Source organism: Polypterus senegalus, chromosome 8 (assembly GCF_016835505.1).
Source record: "Polypterus senegalus isolate Bchr_013 chromosome 8, ASM1683550v1, whole genome shotgun sequence".
In the NCBI taxonomy this organism is placed as follows: Eukaryota; Metazoa; Chordata; class Cladistia; order Polypteriformes; family Polypteridae; genus Polypterus; species Polypterus senegalus.
The window spans coordinates 185,802,825-185,824,793 of record NC_053161.1 but is presented as its reverse complement, the minus strand read 5'-3'; the positions used below and the strand labels follow the sequence as shown (position 1 = coordinate 185,824,793).

General features: G+C 39.3%; 2 protein-coding genes across 2 annotated transcripts in view; one reads left to right on the top strand and one right to left on the bottom strand.

Annotated features, from left to right (window-relative positions):
* Positions 1-21,969, bottom strand: part of LOC120533516 (gastrula zinc finger protein XlCGF57.1-like) — a 695,777-nt gene that overhangs the window by 330,744 nt on the left and 343,064 nt on the right. The gene's annotated exons all lie outside the window — the stretch shown is intronic.
* On the top strand, positions 4,036-4,781 carry LOC120533553 (gastrula zinc finger protein XlCGF49.1-like). Its single transcript, XM_039760487.1, has one exon. It carries the CDS (start codon positions 4,056-4,058, stop codon positions 4,587-4,589), a length of 534 nt encoding a protein of 177 aa, XP_039616421.1. The 5' UTR covers positions 4,036-4,055; the 3' UTR covers positions 4,590-4,781.

Below are 21,969 nucleotides of genomic sequence, written 5' to 3'. Positions count from 1 at the left end.
TGAGAGCAGGTTCACCCTGAGCACGTGACAGAAGTGAAAGGGTCTTGAGAAGCCATGGAGAACATTAGGCTGCCTGTAACATCATTCAGCATGAGCAGTCTGTGGTGGGTTAATGATTGTCTGGGGAGGCATATCCATCGATATCTTTTCTGTTTGCTTTGGCGGAGACACGCAGCACAGCTTTGAGCCGGCTGTTGCCCCGGCAACAGATAAACAGTCTTCCATAAACACAGAGTTTGGAGTTCGGGACACTCTTCAGCATGCTGTCTAGTTGGGGGAGGACCCAAGAGAGTTTACAAACCTATCATTTTTTTGAATGATTGCCGCATTAATAGGAATGTTTCTTGAACGAGCATCACTGAACCACATAAAAACAGCTTTTTCGACGTCTTCAAATGCAGCAATTCACATACATTGGCAACCCGTGATTTTTCTTTTTTTGCTCCGTCTTTCAAGAAAGTTAACAGTGTTGATGGTGAAATTCCAAATTCAGTGCCCATGTAGTTCACTGGCCTAATCTACAGAAACCAATAATGAAGTTAGCTAATGTCGACATGCTGGAAAAACAGACATACAGTGAAATATCCTTCTTCACAGTGTAAAACTGCACCCAGTTGGGTGTGTCTTGTTTTGAAGGCCTCCAACCTTTCTTGAGCACATAAAATTGCACTGTATATGCCTGCCTCCAATCAGCAATCAGTACAAATGAGGCATTAAATGTGAGAGGTCTTCCAATATTGTAATGCATAAGAAAATATTCTGAATAGTTCTTCAAATGCTTCTTTTTTGCTGGACATCAAAGGGACAACCCTACCTCGTTTTTTTTTATAGGAAAGGGGTAAGTATATAGCATTTTAAACAAATAAACATACCCTACTTCAAACTCTATTCTATTGATAACCTGCAGTAAAATTGCCTTTTTTGTGTTTAGCAAGATGAAATACCCAATTTATGACAAAGGACTGTGTTAAGATAGAAGAAATGTGATTTTTAAAAAAGTTTAGCTTATGGATGAAAAACAAGAAGGCACATATTTAGCATCAATAATTTTAAGTTAGAGAGACTTGAATCTCTGACATTAACTGGGGAACCTATCTGGTTTGTCTAGCAACGTAAAGAACAACTTGTTGATTCTTGAATTTAAATGTGTGCAAAAGGTGCCATCCTTCTTTGTAATAACAAGAGGATATTTGATTTCAAATGGAAGAAATTCTCCACCTTCCTACAACTACATACTCCATAGCTTGGTGTGTCTGTGACGTGGGAAATTATTTAGCGAGCAGAGTTAAAATATGGAACAATTAGTAACTGCGCTAGATTGTGGTCTTCAGAGTAGGACTGGACGTGAAGCTGATATTTTGATGTCCTAGCATTTGATGTCTGATATATAATGGCAGGTCCTTCTGCAATAAATCTGAAAATCAAAAAAAACATTGGGCAGAGTTCTTGTATTAGCAGTGCTCATTTCATGAGGCTTAATCAGTCTTTCTTTTCAAAAAAAACTCTAGAATTTTGAATCGGCAAAGTAAAAGGAGTAAAGGGTACTTTAATATTTCTGGCCTCCTAGTGTCTGTATAAATCTATTTCTACTTCTTGTTCCTGACCTTAAGCTGGATAAATATGAGTCTTATTTCTATGCAATTTATAGAAAAGAAAAATACATGCCTGAGCCTTTCTTTATTAATCAAATAACTGTAAAACTAACAGTTCTAACTTCACTAAAGATCTAATGTCTCTGATGAACCACGGGATATTGTGCACCGCTTCTTCTTCTTTCCGCTGCTCCCGTTAGGGGTCACCACAGCGGATCATCTTTTTCCATATCTTTCTGTCCTCTGTAACTTGTTCTGTTACACCCATCACCTACATGTCCTCTCTCACCACATCCATAAATCTTCTCTTAGGCCTTCCTCTTTTCCTCTTCCCTGACAACTCTATCCTTAGCATCCTTCTCCCAATATACTCCACATCTCTCCTCTGCACATGACCAAACCAACACAATTTCGCCTCTCTGACTTTGTCTCCCAACCATCCAACTTGAGCTGACCCACTAATGACCTCATTTCTAATCTTGTCCATCCTTGTCACACCAAGTGCACATCTTAGTATCTTTTAACTCTGCTACCTCCAGCGCTGTCTCCTGCTTTCTGAGGTCAACATAGAGGTGGGATTACATCAGGGATCAGCTCTGAGCCCTTTCTTATTTGCAATGGTGATGGACAGGTTGACAGATGAGATTAGACAGGAGTCCCCATGGACTATGATGTTTGCTGATGACATTGTGATCTGTAGGGATAGTAGGGAGCAGGTTGAGGAGACCCTGGAGAGGTGAAGATATGCTCTAGAGAGGAGGGGAATGAAGGTCAGTAGGAACAAGACAAAATACATGTGTGTAAATGAAAGGGAGGTCAGTGGAATGGTGAGGATGCAGGGAGTAGAGCTGGCAAAGGTGGATGAGTTTAAATACTTTGGATCAACAGTACAGAGTAATGGGAATTATGGATGAGAGGTGGAGAGTGCTGGCAGGGTGGAATGGGTGGAGAAGAGTGTCAGGAGTAATTTGTGACAGATGGGTATCAGCAAGAGTTTAAGGGAAGGTCTACAGGACGGTAGTGAGACCAGCTATGTTATATGGTTTGAAGACGGTGGCACTTACCAGAAAGCAGGAGACAGAGCTGGAGGTGGCAGAGTTAAAGATGTTGAGATTTGCATTGGGTGTGACGAGGATGGATAGGAATAGAAATAAGTTCATTAGAGGGTCCGATCAAGTTGGACGGTTGGGAGACATAGTTTGTTGAGATTGCGTTGGTTTGGACATGTGCAGAGGAGAGATGCTGGGTATATTGGGAGAAGGATGCTAAGTATAGAGCTGCCAGGGAAGAGAAAAAGAGGAAGGCCTAAGAGAAGGTTTATGGATGTGGTGAGAGAGGACATGCAGGTGATGGGTTTAACAGAACAAGATGCAGAGGACAGAAAGATATGGAAGAAGATGATCCGCTGTGGCAACCCCTAACAGGAGCAACGAAAAGAAGTATGTAAATATACTATGTGGCTTATTGTCTAATAATTTTGATTGCCCAGGGCAGGAGTTCACACTTATTCCAAAAAATTAGCTCCTTGATTAGCACAGTTATCCAAACAAGGTGGGGTGGTCATAGGGGACCATAACTGATGTAATGAGTCCTTGGCAATGTCAATGTCACTGTGCATGTAGATGTACTGGCTTTATCATCCTTGTCATTTCTATATGGGGTCTTCTCTAAAAGGTCTGCAGGTCATATTGGTCACCCTTGCTGCCCCAGTTGCTCCTTATTTTTCAAGCCATTACCAAGCCATTAATGATAGTTGCTCATAGCTTGTTCCTGGTCCATGGTAACTCCATTCTAATATGGCTTCATGTGTTTGTTAATTGGGCATGCAAATGTTGCGATTGTTGAAGTGTTAACTCAAATAGCATGCATTTCTAAAGTGGGTTGCAAAAGGCATATACTATTAAACACTGAATATTTTCTTGTAGTGCTATTTTATTTTAAATATTGGTCATTTAAAACTTTAACTCTTATTTTTATTTCTGTAGACTTTCAGGAGAATGACAACTTGTCCTCTCTTCAGAGTTGTCCAAAAAATAAACAGCCTGATAAGAATGGGAAGAAACTGGCATCTGCAACAAAGAACTTGGCAACGGCCTCTCAGCACCCTAGATTTCAGCCCATTGTGGTGCTAACAAGGATCGATGCCATCAAGTCTCAGTGTACAATATAAATCCAATCCGCCAACAGTGTGCGGGAACATTTAAATACAAATTGAATTCTAAAGATAATGGAAGGATTCATGGGAGTAAGAAACCGTATCACTTTCCTGAAGGTGGGAAACAATTCTCAGATAGTCACATGCCTAAGAAACGCAGAGAAGACAATTTAGGGAAGGAGCCATACCACCGTTCTAAATGTGTTAACTTGTCAAAACACAGCTATACCACAACTCCCATTGTAGAGAAACCATATTTGTATAAACGTGGAAAATGATTCTCACAAGTGAGCCACCTTCAGTCACACATGATTGGTCACGGAGGACAGGGTTTATGTCGTTGTCCAGTATGTGGTAAACATTTTTTTGACAAGAGCCATCTTCGCAGACACAAAAGAATTCACACTGGAGAGAAACCATATTGCTGTTCTGAATGTGGCAAATGTTTCTCACAATCAAGCCATCTTCAGACACACATGAGAGTGCACAAAGGAGAACGGCCATTTTCCTGTTCTGAATGTGGCAAACGGTTTTCACAAAAAAGCCATCTTAAGACACACATGAGAGTGCACACAGGAGAACAGCCATTTTCCTGTTCTGAATGTGGCAAACGGTTCTCACAAACAGGCCGTCTTCAGCAACACATGAAAGTGCACACAGGAGAACAGCCATTTTCCTGTTCTGAATGTGGCAAACGATTTTCAAGTAGCAGTAAACATCTGAAGCATTTAAGAGTTCACACTGGTGAGAAGCCCTATTGCTGTCCTGAATGTGGCAAAAGACTTTACGACACAAGCAATCTTCTGCGTCATGCAGGAGTCCACAATAAAGACCATCTTTAGGTCCGTTCTGAATGTGGCAAGAAATTCTCACAAAGAGGCAGTTTTCGTAGACATATAAGAACACACGTTTGATAGAGGCCGTACTCGTTTCTTGATTGTGACAAGCTATTCACCGATAACAGCAGCCTTCATAAACACAATAGAATTCATTCTGGATTAAGGCCATATTGTTGCTATGAATGTGGCAAGCGATTCATACAACCGTGCAGCCTTCAGTGACACGTAAGAACTCACACAGGAGAAAAGCCATACTGTTGCTCTAAGTATGGAAAAACACTCATACAGAAAACTCCTCTTCAGGGAGACATGAAAATTCATGCTAAAAAGGCAAACACCAAAGAGACTGTAAATAACAACATGAAAAATCAGAAATAATTCAGTCAGGTGTTGAAAGAAAATTGGAATTGCTCTGCTAGTTGGTTACACAGAAAGCATTTGAAAAAAAATTGGCAGACTCATTTAGGCAACGCTGCTTATTAATTTACTGTAAGTGGCTTTTGCACTAATAACTATTGCACATTCTACACAGGTCTACTTTACAAGTTATAATGTCATTTATCTTATGTTATACTTTTATACTTTTTTATATTTTATTGTACTATGAAGTTGAGAAACAGTATTTTTATTCTCTTGTATGTTCTGCACATATAGTGAATTGACAGTAAAAGGCTATTTAATTTGATTTCAGTATTTCTATTATCTTTTCTCCAGAGTCCGTTTTGGTGTTCAAAGTACTCTCTGGTGTGGCTGCAGCTCTTTCTATCTGAAGAGTTGGGCCAGCTGGGGTCCGATCAGCCCAGTAACGTCTAGCGTTACAACAGGAGTGTATGAATATACCGACGTATGTTTAGCATACAGCTAAATGATGACATGTTCATCTAATATAAATAAGGCCATCTTTGGACATCCTGAAAGGTTCTCCACTACGGCCACCACTACCCACTGTGACAACTTCTTTTCTACTCTTGTGAATGCTTCCCCTCTTTAAAGGCAACTCAGCTTGCACCCTATTATATTTTAGTGGCCCAACATCATTTTTTGTTTAAAAGCTTTAAGTTTTTTTTTGGTAAAAATACATTTAAAAAAAAAAGTTAGAAAAGGGCCACAGTCAGGAATTGAACTTTGCGCCCCTAAAGTATCAGGTCCATTTCCCATAGCAGTGAGCCACCAAAGCCAAACTGACAGATCAGATTGCTCAGAAGGACCACACACTCACAGATGGACAGACAGTAGCTTTTTATTATCTTAGCTATTAGCTAAAGAAGTGACCTTGATGGATTTAATTATCTGTTCTAGTTTGGTAAATGTCTTCTGTTCCTGTGACACAATCTGACGTTCCTCAGGTACCACACTCTGTGGTTTGCTGCCCTCCTCTTCTTTTAGGGGTATCTCTGGGCACAAGACACTCTCGTTCACGTCAGGCCCTGGTATCACAGCCTGTTTGTGGTCTTCTGCTTCATGCAGGGAGTGTCTGGACATCACACACTTGGTTTCACATCTGGTTCTGGTCTTCTTGGAGACCATGAAGATGTCAATGGTGTGCCATCCTCTGGATTACAGAGGAGCACAGCAGCCCACTCACCTTTCTGCAGTAAGACACTCTCCTTTACACTGTAGGGGTAGCCACTCCAAGTGATCATCCTTGTGAAGTTCACTGCCCCTCTTTATAAAGTGGTGACATCAGAGGCCTGAGGTTCCTGCTGTTACACAGGACCTAAGCGTGTCTCCCAGCTTCTTACCTTAGGGACATGATGTCGTCCTCTGCACTGTGTGACCTGTGAAGTGTCATTTCTAGCTTTCCTTTCTTTGACTACTGGACCCCAGTTACCTCAGACTCCACCATTTTAATGGAACATAATGTCAGTTCTTTCCATCTCTTCACTGGTGTGTTTGAGGCAGGCAGGTCATTCTTTCAAACCTGAGCTCTGCCTCATCATCACTGCAGTATTTTAATCAGCTCATCTTCATCAGTCCACAACTGAGCTGAGATCTCACAAAGCTGTCACACAGCCTGTCCATTAAGTGCCAGGACCATCTCAAACGTCACCTGATGAGCCTCCCATGCTGAACTACCGTCATGCAGTGGAAGCTCAGTCTCTTCACCGTGGCGTGTACGTTACACACAATGACCAGTGCGGTGAACATCAGAATGACAACACGATATTCATCCTCGCTATTCTTTTGTTCTACTCTTTGGAAATCTTTTCACTTTTATTTTATTTCTGGTGAACTACTTTTTAGTTTTCATTTTGGTTTGCAAAAAAACATTGGTGGAATACTGAGATGGTAGAAGGTTCAAGAACATACGATTCATTAAAGGGCGTAAGGCCTGAATATTATGGGCAGTTTGACCTCACAGCACTACATCCCATTAAATTCAGAGCTAGACAGGAGCTCAGTGTCTCTTATGCCATCCATCCCACCCAGAGACCACACTGTGGAACAGTCTGCACATCCACATAATATCAAAAGGGGACACAAGTAGCAAAAAATAGGAGGTTTTGATCACAAATAAAGGCTAAATATGAGAAAGGGGAGACAGAGACCCCAAGGAGGTAGAATCCCAAACACTTAGCTCAACTCCACAGCAGTAGCTCTAGTTAGCCATGGGGCTGCTGGCCCACTTACCCACACACAGCCCCCTCTCTTTCTCAACCAGCTGAGCTCCCATCCAGTCTAATCCTTGATTTCCAGCTCATCCTGGGTCTTCTCAGATGGACCTTTAAAGCTCCAGAGCAGGTGTAGAAAATCACCCGTAAGTAGTCACATCTCACACACCTACCAGTCCAGAACTCCTCAATAAAACACACTATTCATCAATTTGTGAGAAACGTAGCCCACCTCAAATCCAAAGTGCTCATGGCATACGGCTTTCCAAATGGAGAGTATCCACAATGGTCAGCATGTTGGCACAGTGGTAACGCTGCTGCCTTACAGTAAGGAGATCTTCCAGTGGCCTCCCTGCATGGAGTTTGCATGTTCTCCGCGTGTCTGCGTGGGTTTCCTCCCCATGTCCAAAGACATGCAAGTTAGGTGCAATGGCGATCCTAAATTATCCCTAGTGTGTTCTTGGTGTGTGTGTGTGCCCTGGCTCCCTGCCCGGGGTTTGTTTCCTGCCTTGCATCTGGTGCTGGCTGGGATTGGCTCCAGCAAAACCCTGTGACCCTGTGTTAGGATATAGCGGGCTGGATGATGGATGGAGTATCCACAATGCACCACGGCCAAGAACAATGAAGTCCTGCAGCCGGCTTGCTTTGTGATGGCCCCAGCTTGGACCTTACTGGAGTAAAATCTTCACTTATGTATCCACCGTGTGCTCACAGTGATCTGTTATATAGCGCCTTTCATGTCTGTGTTGGACTTTCTTAACACACATATCACATCATACTATTACATGTGTGTTATACACAAAGAAAAGTGTGATGAACATCAGCCTGACAACACCTGCCTCATTCTCCTTATTCTCTACTTCTACTCTTCGGACAGTTTATTTAACTTTTATTTTAGTTCTGGTCCACTAAATTATAATTTGAACAAGTTTGGTTTTAGTTTCACTTGGTTAAAAGAACACTGGTGGAGATGGTGGAAGGTTCAAGAACAGAAGTCATGCTGAACTCTGATTGGTCCAACAGCATTAGATGTTAGTCAGCCTGACACCACGATGTCCTGCTGGTCAAAGAGGAGCAGCAGGGAAGGACAAGACCAGCATAAAGTCTAAACTGTGCAGAAACTTAACGTCTCCATCTGTCCATTTGGAGACCCCCCCTGTAGAGCAGCCTACACAATCACAAAATGTCAAAAGGGGTCACATGTAGCAAAAAAGATGTTCTCGTTTAAGAGTTTCTCGTACAGTAATGGCTGGGGTCCCCTGCACAAATTCCAAACTGCCACACGGTCAGGAAAGATCATCCATAATGAACAGCCCCTGAGAGGTGACCCCCACAAGCCGATGATGCTTCTGTCCATTTCCTTAGGTCAGTTTTTAGATGCCGAGGTTGACATCAATTCTCTTGGACATCTAAGCAGGTAATGTGGTGTAGTGGTTAAGGCTTTTAACTTCAAAACATGAGGCTGTAGGTTCAAATGCTGATCCTGTCACGGGTGACCCTGAGCAAGTCACTTCACCTGGCTGGGCTTATATTAAGAAAACAAAAGAAATGCAACAATTGTATTTGGAAATAATCACCAGTAAAATTAAAATAAATCTATACTAATAAAAGGCAAAGCCCTCACTCACTCACTCACTCATCACTAATTCTCCAACTTCCCGTGTAGGTAGAAGGCTGAAATTTGGCAGGCTCATTCCTTACAGCTTACTTACAAAAGTTAGGCAGGTTTCATTTCGAAATTCTACGCCTAATGGTCATAACTGGAAAGTATTTTTCTCCATTAACTGTAATGGAGTTGAGCTGGAATGACGTGGGGGGGCGGAGTTTCGTGTGACATCATCACGCCTCTCACGTAATCACGTGAACTGACTGTCAACGCAGTGCGTAGAAAACCAGGAAGACCTCCAAAAAGCGCTTAAGAAAACATGCATTATATAATTGAGAAGGCAGCGAAACAATAAGAAGCGAGCGAGTGACATATACTACCATATTCATGAGTGTTGCTGCCTCGGAAAGAAAGCAAGGTGTAAACCTAAACTTTAAATTAAGTTCATAGACAGGCTACCGCTGGCGTTTCACATGCCCACAGGTAATGCGGGATACAAGTTTAATGAGAGGACGCAGGATATAAACGAGAGTTTTGATCACTTTATAACTAAGTTAAAATTGTAGGTGAAGGGGTGTGCTTATGCAAATTCCGAGACTGTGTTTGTGGGGATTGACAGTTAAAGGCGTGGGGAGTCACGTCATCATCTCCCTCCCATTCATCTCATTTGGCTCTGAGCTGAGCTCCGCAGCTAACGCCGTCTTCCGAAGCAACTTCAGACTGCCACAAAATACTCACAGAAAAATCCACAAGTTAATACACACGCTGTCTCTATAGAGTTTCTCCACACTGAATCCTCCAGGCACTACTTACAAAAGGTTACATTGACAATCGTGTTACGTTATTTTAAAAATCTTTCCTTTTCTTAGCACAAGCACAGCTGAGAAGCTTCGATGCATGTGCTCCATAAGCGTTAAAAATAATGCATTTAATCACACTTTGCATTACAAGCAAAGGGAGCTTTTGTCAATGCATGATTTCCTGGTACACCGATTACATTGATCAGCGCATCCCGATTCATTTTACCCTCGCACCACCTTAGTTTGAGAAGAAGTATGAAAAATATGAGGTTAACACAGAAAAACAGATCACCAATTCAAGCTTTATGAATAATCGATTCGCCATCAATAATTGTTTTGGTAAAGCCATCCTCCTTCCATTTTATAATTTTTCCGCCACTAGCCATGATTAAATGAACGGTAAATAAAGTAAGAGCAAAGCGAGGGTGACTTATTTAGGCAGGCATATATATGACAGCAACACTCATGACAATGTCAATCATGTTACGTTATTATTAAAATGTTTCCTTTTCTTTTTCATTACTTCTTTAACACACTACTTCTCCGCTGCGAGGCACGGGTATTTTGCTATATATATATATATATATGAATGACCTCCAAAGAGCGCTGAGACTTTTGATATCATGAACGTGTCTGCAAAAACTGTGGTCTCCTGCCCTGCAAAAGTCGAGCAGCCAGCACGCTGCATAGCTGTGCCGCCTTTGAGACGCTGACTGCGCTTCTGCCTTAAGTCAAAGTGAGCACTTTTAATTTTTTCATCCTCCCCTGCGCTATAGCCCAGACAAGTGCAAACACGGACCCCTTTTCTACACCACGGCAAAATAATATTAAGGCGATTCACACTTTCGTTTGCACATATACGATTATGAGGTTCTCACCCCGGATTATGAAGACATGCACACGAGTGGAGGACTGACAGTGCCATCACAGCCGATTAATGGCGAGGACGGCTCACCAGTCTACACAAGACCCACGCGACTGTCCCCAAAAGGCGATCATAACGTCAGCGAACACATCTCTCTATACTATATAAAAGAAAAAGGCAACTTTCCTTTCTTTACACCTTTTTCCTTTTATCCCAAACCAAAGCCTTTCTCTCTTAACACTGCAGAGGACACAAAACTAATTTTCTTTAAATGCCGGTAAGGCACATTACCAGAGGCACAAATTTGAACGCTCACATAGAAAATGTAATTTCTATACCACAGCCGTCGTGTAGCGCCTTTCAAAAGGGATCTACTACCGAGAGATGATCCATATATATTTTAGCTGCTGTTAGTTACTTACCTGTTGTGTTACACAGTCTTTAAAATGTAGTTTACCCGCAACCACTCCAGTAGTGCTCAATGTACCTGTACTTCTTAAAACGTTAATGTTTTACTGTTTAATAACTTATAGACTATATTTTATTATTTCTCCCTTGCACTCAGTGACCAAAGCTATACACACACATATATAAAAGCTATACACACAAGTATATGTATGTATATATATATATATATATATATATATATATATATATATATATATATATATATATATATATATATATATATACACACACACACACACATACATACATACATACACACATATATATAATTTGTGTGTGTGTGTATATGTAGATATGTATATAGATATGTAGATATGAAGATATGTATGTGTATATATATATATATATATATATATATGTATGTATATGTGTGTGTGTGTGTGTATATATGACAGCAGCAATCCAAGCTGTGACAAAACACTTAAAAGGAGGCGTGTCAGACGTCGTGGTACATTTTCTGATGCAGCTAGACGAAAAAAACTTTGTGACGCTGCCGCCAAATACACAAAACAATTACTTTGACAATCATGTTATATTATTTTTAAAATGTTTGCTTTTCTTTTTCATAACTTCTTTAACACACTACTACTTCTTTTATATATATATATATATATATATATATATATATATAGGTAGGTAGATAGATAGATATGAGAACAACACTCATATCAATGACAAAACAATTACATTAACAATCATGTTACGTTATTTTTTAAATTTTTCCTTTTCTTTTTCGTACCTTCTTTAACACACTACTTCTCCGCTGCGAAGCGCGGGTATTCTGCTAGTAAATAAATAATTTTAAATTGCAGAGTTAGGGCGAAACCCTCAGGATAATGAGAAACGGAGAGGCGGACATGGACTTCATGTTCCGTACTTCAGTAAGGAGAAAATGTTCTTTCTGTCGCCCTTAATTAAAACTACATTGTAAGGTTTTAATGACACAGCACCCCGACACAACGAAATGAAAACCGATAAATTAAGACTGCAAGTGTGGAAGAAGGTGATGGGCCGCTCGATACTGAGGTTTTGACACCGTGTCGAGCTTTCGGAGCACTGGATGATTCAAATGCGCCCGTCACGTGATTTTGAGGCACGCTAGCGTAATGACGCCATTGATATCCGCGCAGTCAGCAGTCAATTTGGTCAGTCACTCGTCAGCTCAAGTGCTTTGGCTCAAAGCGTAAAAGCAGTTGTACTACCACAGCGTTAAGGCTCGCAAACGCGAGTTCAAATCCTAATTGGGACTCGCATTTGTTCAATTAAGGATTTTGTATAAAACAGTTATGTAGTACTTGTCTGTAAGTTAACAAATATATTTTGGAGACCTTATGAACGATTTACATGGGGCATCTTTTTTCCTTGGTGTGGAATCGTATCCACCTAGAATCAAATAACAAATTGATGAGCATATGTTGCCTAAGATAACACGTATTATAACAATCCAGAATCTATTCTACCCCATGTCGATCATATCAGAGAGGCTTAGAAACGCTTCACTAAAACCGACGTGGTCATTACACCAGTATATGCGCAAGACACTCCTCACTAAACGTTTTTACTATTCAGTGATTCCCAGATCTGTAGCTGATTTGTATTATTGATTTCCAAAAAGCAATGTGAGTAAAAACGTGTGCTGCATAACTAATCACAAGTGTCTTTCAGCGCCATCAACAGTGTCTTCTGCAATTTAAGGAAAGCCTCGGGATTTTAGCCTTAATGAGAAAAAAATGTTGAAAAGAAACTTTGCGAATTCATCCAAAGGTGAACATAAAAATCACTTAAGTACTGACAAGAAGGAGCAGCTGGATAAGCACATCTGGAGCCAAACTTTCAAAAAAGCACCAGACTTTGTCAGCAAAATCCTTTCCTTGTGAATGCATCTTATCAAAGGCTGCGCTGGGGGGAGAATAAGTAATCTTCCGAACTGCAGCACAACAGAGAAAAGCATTGATGTAAATAGACACATACAACAAATGAATAAAAAACACAATGCAACAAATTAACAAAAACACACACAACAAATTAATAAAAAAACACATAAAACAAATTAACATGAAACACAAACTACAATTAACTTGAAACGCATAGAACAAATTAACAAAAACACATTAAAGAAATTAACTAAAACATACACAACAAATTAATAAAAAAAAAAAAACAACACACATAAAGCACATTAACATGAAACACATAGAACACATGTAAACGGAAGTGGACTCTCAAAACGGGAATGAAATATAAAGGGAAGGAAGAGAAAAGGAGAAGGGAGTTAGAATTTTACACACCAGTTCCATCCATTTTGTTATTTCGCTATTTTTCACTGTTGTGTTATGTAATATGTTTTGTCCGTTTTGTGGCGTTTCCATAGTTCAGCGGGCATTATTTTGCCAGAGCTGTGGAAAATGTGTAACTTTTCTGCCGCATGAATTAAAAGACGCTGTTGGGTCTTCAGTGGAAAAATCAGAAACAACCCGTAGAGGCAAGTATTAAGCCAGGGAGTGTCGTTTGCGTAAACTTTATCGCTTTCTTAATCTCTTTGACTCTGATTAAATGCAGAGACAGGGACCACCCTACAGGAGTTCCTGAGATTTCGAAGCTTAAAACAAAGTGAACGGCTTCAGACATCATTCAAGCGAAGAATTACTAAAAATGTTCAGGTACGTTTGGAGTTCTGCTATTGACATTGTGGTGTGACTATTCACCAGCAGTGATCTTCACGAATTGATTTATGGAGAATTTTGTATTTTTATACAATTATAGGAGAAATTATCAGAATCTTTCTTTGTTAGTTTGATTTTCGTTGACTAACACAGAACAGCGTGAAGTGAGTGTTTGTTAGGGAGATAAAAACGTAGTTTTAAAATAATGGCGGTGAGACTCAGGCAGGTGGAACCTGTGACTTCTTATCGAGTGTATTTTAATGGTACTCTAAGCCAGTGTTTCTGAACCATTGGTCATTTCACCGACTGACTTGTTCACACTATAATGTATTCCCACCTCCACCCCATTTTAACTGGAGGTCCCAACAGCACTGCGCGATTATTTTTCCCATTTATATTCGCATGAATTTGACTAATTCGATTTATATGTGTGGGTCATCAGTGAACATCTAAGGAAAACTGGGCCATAAGGCCATAATGGTTGAGAACCACTGCTTTAATGCTTCCACGGTTTTACACTGCAGGTCCAGTTAAACTTCCAGACACACACTCGGAGCTAGGAGCGACATGTCAGCCGAGTCAGTATTGAAATTTTGAATCGTAACATTTTACATATTTTGGAATTCAAATCTGTTAAATAGCAGCGTTACAGCGCACGGCTTTATGTTTTATTACGTGACTGAAGTTAGCCGCTCATTTGAAGCTACTTACTCAACTGGCCTTGCAGAGCAGCTGCTCGCTGCTTTGACGAAAAAGTATTTTTGTAACAGTGATGTAAGCGACATTTCTGTGTTACACAGATACTTTTATACGTGTCAACTAAAAAAAAACACACTGAAAGTTACTTTTTCATTTAGTGCAGTTATACTTTACTGTTTGACCATGACAAATACTGTACTACGATAGTAAAAATGTCAGCACTCCCCAGGATCCTGATCAGAAAGTTTTACCAGTCTAACACTGGCTTGACCTTGAAATCTCAGGTCTCTGTGACCATTAAAATGCAATGCATATTCAAGTTGTCTACTCAGAGTTACACTTGAGACCAGTTTATTATCTCTGATGGGAGGTCTCAGTTGAAAACAATTTATCTTTACAAAAACAAACTTGACCTGATCAACAGTATTAATTTAACAAATGTGTGTTCTGTATTTACACCTATGTGAAATAAAGTATATCCATTCCCAAAAAATTATCTTTTTATATTAACAGTGTGATAGTTCAATAGATGTGTACAATAAAACTGCATTTTTATCCATAAATAATGTGTGGAGTTGTGAGTGATGTCTTGTAATAATGGAGCATATACAGCCTGATTTAGGATTTTGTAATATATGATGTACTTTCTGGGGCTTGTCCAAAACTTCCAAGGTTCTACAGGTTTTGCTTACTTCATAGAACGATTCAGGCAAAAGTGTGACAGATAATCAAATAATTCCGGAGTACTTAGTTTTAAAAGTTTTAATAAAATTCAAAGCTCAACAGTTCACACAAATATAAAGTTAAAAATGATTACGAGGAAAGGGAACGTTGTATATAACTTTATATACTAGATAGATAGATAGATACAGCGCATCACTTTTTCCACATTTTGTTATGTTACAGCCTTATTCCAAAATGGATTAAATTCATATTTTTCCTCAGAATTCTACACACAACACCCCATTATAACAACGTGAAAAAAGTTTTCTTGAGGTTTTTGCGAAATTAGTAAAAATAAAAAAACTGAGAAATCACATGTACATAAGTATTTACAGCCTTTGCTCAATAGTTTGTCGATTCACCTTTGGCAGCAATTACAGCCTCAAGTCTTTTTGAATATGATGCCACAAGCTTGGCACACCTATCCTTGGCCAGTTTCACCCATTCCTCTTTGCAGCACCTCTCAAGCTCCATCAGGTTGGATGGGAAGCGTCAGTGCACAGCCATTTTAAGATCTCTCCAGAGATGTTCAATCAGATTCAAGTCTGGGCTCTGGCTGGGCCATTCAATGACATTCACAGAGTTGTCCTGAAGCCACTCCTTTGATATCTTGGCTGTGTGCTTAGGGTCGCTGTCCTGCTGAAAGATGAACCATCGCCCCAGTCTGAGGTCAAGAGCGCTCTGGAGCAGGTTTTCATCCAGGATGTCTCTCTACATTGCTGCAGTCATCTTTCCCTTTATCTTGACTAGTCTCCCAGTCCCTGCCGCTGAAAAAAATCATGGATGGTATTTGCCTGGTGATGAGCGGTGCCTGGTTTCCTCCAAATGTGACGCCTGGCATTCACACCAAAGAGTTCAATCTTTGTCTCATCATACCAGAGAATTTTGTTTCTCATGGTCTGAGAGACTTAAGGTGCCTTTTGGCAAACTCCAGGCGGGCTGCCATGTACCTTTTACTAAGGAGAGGCTTCCATCTGGCCACTCTTCCATACAGGCCTGATTGGTGGATTGCTGCAGAGATGGTTGTCCTTCTGGAAGGTTCTCCTCTATCTACAGAGGACCTGTGGAGCTCTGACACAGTGACCATCGGGTTCTTGGTCACCTCCCTGACTAAGGCCCTTCTCCCTCGATCGCTCAGTTTAGATGGCCGGCCAGCTCTAGGAAGAGTCCTGGTGATTTTGAACTTCTTCCACTTACGGATGATGGAGGCCACTGTGCTCATTGGGACCTTCAAAGCAGCAGAACTTTTTCTGTAACCTTCCCCAGATTTGTGCCTCGAGACAATTCCTTTGACTTCATGCTTGGTTTGTGCTCTGACATGAACTGTCAACTGTGGGACCTTCTATAGACAGGTGTGTGCCTTTCCAAATCATGTCCAATCAACTGAATTTACCACAGGTGGACTCCAATTAAACTGCAGAAACATCTCAAGGATGATCAGGGGAAACAGGATGCACCTGAGCTCAATTTGGAGCTTCATGGCAAAGGCTGTGAATACTTATGTACATGTGCTTTCTCAATTTTTTTATTTTTAATAAATGTGCATAAACGTCAAGAAACCTTTTTTAACATTGTCATTATGGGGTGTTGTGTGTAGAAGAAGAAAAAAATGAATTTAATCCATTTTGGAATAAGGCTGTGACATAACAAATTGTGGAAAAAGTGATGCGCTGTGAATACTTTCTGGAAACACTGTGTGTATATATATATATGTATATATATATATGTGTATATATATATATATATATATATATATATATATATATATATATATATATATATATATATACACAGTGGGTACGGAAAGTATTCAGACCCCCTTCAATTTTTCACTCTTTGTTATATTGCAGCCATTTGCTAAAATCATTTAAATTAATTTTTTTCCTCATTAATGTACACAGCACCCCATATTGACAGACAAAAAAAAAGAATTTTTGAAATTGTTGCAGATTTATTAAAAAAGAAAAACTGAAATATCACATGGTCCTAAGTATTCTGACCCTTTGCTGTGACACTCATATATTTAACTCAGGTGCTTTCCATTTCTTCTGATCATCCTTGAGATCACCTTCATTTGAGTGCAGCTGTGTTTGATTCTACTGATTGGACTTAATTAGGAAAGCCACACACCTGTCTATATAAGACCTTACAGCTCACAATGCATGTCAGAGCAAATGAGAATCATGAGGTCAAAGGAACTGCCTGAAGAGCTCAGAGACAGAATATTAATATATACATACATACATACATACATACATACATACAGTGGGATGCAAAAGTTTGGGCAACCTTGTTAATAGTCATTATTTTCCTGTATAAATCGTTGGTTGTCACGATAAAAAATGTCAGTTAAATATATCATATAGGAGACACACACACAGTGATATTTGAGAAGTGAAATGAAGTTTATTGGATTTACAGAGAGTGTGCAATAATTGTTCAAACAAAATCATGCAGGTGCATAAATTTGGGCACTGTTGTCATTTTATTGATTCCAAAACTTTTAGAACTAATTATTGGAACTCAAATTGGCTTGGTAAGCTCAGTGACCCCTGACCTACATACACAGGTGAATCCTATAATAAGAAAGAGTATTTAAGGGGGTCAATTGTAAGTTTTCCTCCTCCTTTAATTTTCTCTGAAGAGTAGCAACATGGGGGTCACAAAACAACTCTCAAATGACCTGAAGGCAAAGATTGTTCACCATCATGGTTTAGGGGAAGGATACGTAAAGCTGTCGCAGAAATTTAAGCTGTCTGTTTCCACAGTTAGGAACATATTGAGGAAATGGAAGACCACAGGCTCAGTTCAAGTTAAGGCTCGAAGTGGCAGACCAAGAAAGATTTCGGATAGAGAGAAGCGACGAATGATGAGAACAGTCAGAGTCAACCCACAGACCAGCACCAAAGACCTACAACATCATCTTGCAGCAGATGGAGTCACTGCATCGTTCAACCATTCGGCGCACTTTACACAAGGAGATGCTGTATGCAAGAGTGATGCAGAGGAAGCACAAACAGAGCTGCTTGAGGTATGCTGAAGCACATTTGGACAAGCCAGCTTCATTTTAGAATAAGGTGCTGTGGACTGATGAAACTAAAATTGAGTTATTTGGGCATAACAAGGGGAGTTATGCATGAAGGAAAAAGAACACAGCATTCCAAGAAAAACACCTGCTACCTACAGTAAAATATGGTGGTGGTTCCATCATGCTCTGGGGCTGTGTGGCCAGTGCAGGGACTGGGAATCTTATCCAAGTTGAGGGGCGCATGGATTCCACTCAGTATCAGCAGATTCTGGAGACCAATGTCCAGGAATCAGTGACAAAGCTGAAGCTGCGCCGGGCTGGATCTTTCAACAAGACAACGACCAAACACTGCTCAAAATCCACTAAGGCATTCATGCAGAGGAACAAGTACAACGTTCTGGAATGGCCATCTCAGTCCCCAGACCTGAATATAATTGAAAATCTTTGGTGTGAGTTAAAGAGAGCTGTCCATGCTCGGAAGCCATCAAACCTGAATGAACTAGAGATGTTTTGTTAAGAGGAATGGTCCAAAATACCTTCAACCACAATCCAGACTCTCATTGGAACCTACAGGAAGAATTTAGAGGCTGTAATTTCTGCAAAAGGCGGATCTACTAAATATTGATTTCATTTCTTTTTTGTGGTGCCCAAATTTATGCACCTGCCTGATTTTGTCTGAACAATTATTGTACACTTTCTGTAAATCCAATAAACTTCATTTCACTTCTCAAATATCACTGTGTGTGTCTCCTATATGATATATTTAACTGACATTTTTACAACGATTTATACAGGAAAATAATGACTATTAACAAGGTTGCCCAATCTTTTGCATCCCACTGTATATATGAGGGACATTGAAAATGTTTCCACACTTTTTTTTCTCTCTTTATTTATTAAGAATTTCCAAAATAAAAGACATCACTTTTGTAAACAGTCACCTTTTCCCAGCATCATACCAACTTTTTAATTCTCAGTTCCTCCTCCTCCTGCTTTCACCGTTACCAATGAAAATATAAAAGTGCGGAAACTTTTTGAACTTCCCTCATATAAAGTTCATTTAAGACTTGCATACCCTGCTTTATGTCCCCCTATATGCAAATAGTCATACAGTCATATTTTCAAATGTTCATATGAATAAAATATGGTGCAAAATGTGTATGCTGCCAGTCTATTTGTAAGCTAATGTGAGAGTCCATGCCTCTGTCAGAGAAGCTATTTCCTAACTGACGAATTAAGAATCACAGAAATAGCTAAGAAAGGTCTATTACATGTTAGCTTATGGGTGGTGAAAGATTATAAAATCCTGTAAGTAACTGTGAAATTTGTATTCAATTCAAATTAAGCAAAACTTGTGTGAATTTTAACATTAACATTAACTTTCTGAGATTGGCTCTCACATGTACATTATTCTAAAACTATTGGCTAAAGCATTACAAATTAAGTATTAATGTTTAGCTTAAATATTTTACTTATATTTTTATACATATGTAAAAAAATTCTGTTTCAGGTCAATGTGGGTATTATGAGTGTCCATGATAAAATACTTACAACGGAAAGAGGATAAACATTGCCATTAGTGATGTCATCGGAAAGCTCTGCACAACAGCTACTTCAGGCAGTAGAAGAAAAGCTTAAGACATTTCGTCATCTTCCCAATATTTCATATGTTATTCTCCATTCTGATGGATTAGAAGTTGATAAGGTTCCTGGATTTGAAGAGAGTTTTACTATACAATCATTCAAAGATGCAATTGGAAAGCCCTTCAACAGGTTAACATTTTCATCTGTGCAGCGAAAGACTACAAAACACTCCATACGTAAAAAATAGTGCAATGCCAATAAAAGAGTCAAATAAGTAATATTAATGAGTTTATACATGTGCATAATTTCAGCAAATCAAGTTGAAATATCAGAAAAGATAATTTAACTTTGTACAAATGAAGTACAATTTATGTAATTAATAAATTGTTGATTAGTCATTGAATATGAACTATTTCATTTTGAAGGTCAAGGGGATGACACTGACAATGACGTTATTATTCATCCAAGATGGAGCAGGAATAGAGACAACTTAGAAGACACCTTGGTACATTTTGTAATAATATTCTCTATGTGTTTTATTAATCCTTCCCTTCATTACATAACATGTTCATCTATTTCAGGGTTGTGGGTAGCATTTGAAGCAAGGTGGTAATGAGGTGCTAAAACATAAGCTGCACATTTTTAGCCTGTACAAATCATTAAATAGAAATAATGGAAAGCATTTTTTCTGTCTGTTGTAGCCATTATGCCATAGTTCACCAAGAAAAGAATCTAAGCCTGACCAACAAAAGGTAATATAGGAATCTTGTGTTTAACTTGTTTGTCATTGTTTGTACAGCTCTTCAATTTTGTATATTTATATAGCATTTAACATAAACAACTGGATGATGCAACAGCAGCTATTTTTCCACCAGCATGCTCACCACACATTATCTATTAGATGGTGAAAGAGATAGACAATTAGAGACGGGTGATAATTAGGGGAGCAGAATGGCCAGGCTGTGGTGAACAATTTAACATCAGGGCACATCCTGCTCTTTTTTGAAAGATGCCCAGAGATCTTGACTGAGCACAGAGTCGGACTTTGGTTTTATGTCTCATCCAAAGGACAGTGCCATTTTTACAGCCCAGTGTCCCTGTCATTGCACTGGAGAATTGGGATCCACACACAGACCACGGGGTAAGCGCCCCATGCTGGCCTCACTAACACCTCTTCCAGCAGCAACTCAAACTTTTCGCTGGTGGTCTTCCATCCAAGTACTGTCAGGGCCTCAACATGCTGAGCTTCCAGTGGATGACCTGTTCTGAAGTACAAATGGTTGGCCTTTGCTCATCCTTGAAAAAGGTCCCAATGACTCTGTCATACATTCAATTAATACATCCCCCAAAATACCTATTTTGTATTTTTTTTTTTTAAATTGCAGTAGACAATGGTAAGGTGTAAAACACTTTGAGTAAATGTTGTATGTTTTAAATGACGCTTGACTGTATTTGTACCTCAGATTTCAGTAGTAGTGAATGTGTTACCAAAATACAGCAAAAACACTGCATTCTACAAATAAATGTGGTTATGTTCAGAGAATCAAATATGAATTTTTCCTCTTTAGATTTCAGTCCCAATTAGTGAAAAGCAATTAGACAAATGCACCACAGAAACATCCACAAGTTCATCATCCCTGACCAGGTCACAGTGCTACAGGTTAGACCATAAAAAAATTAAACTTTCATAATTTGGTGTTTCATTATTAATTTTTCTCCCTGTTAACTGAAATATTTGCAATGCATGATTATTACTATAACACAGAAACTATGTAGACTTTTATTCACCCATTGTCATTGAGGACAAGGAAAGCCACTCTGAAGAAGAGTCTGAAAGCATAGTAAGGTTAAAAAAAATCATTATCTGTTTCTTTTTTCAAGTGATACTTTATAAATGCCATACGCCATCACCCTTTTTTATTTCATGAAACTGTTGTAAACTGACTTGTGTGTAAATCAGCTATTACAGGTTTTCATTTGGGAATGGCAGTTTGACACCACAATGAAAATTCTTTCTTGTTGGACAGTATTTTTCAATATTAATCACATGCAGATGTCCACACATGCATGATTGTTGTAGGCTGATGAATGTATTAGTAAATGCAACCCATAATTGTACTTTTTTATTATTATTAAAGTATTAAAGATCCATCAGTTGATGTGAAAGCAATTTTTTCTGATCTGCCCATACAAATACGACCTAATAAAGTTTCAAGATTCAATATAAACAGAGGAGATCTTTGGGAAGGAGCCCTGCGTGGATTTAAGAGACAGTCCTATGATCTGACTTACACAATGCTGGTGACATTTACAGATGATTATTGTTGTGATGTGA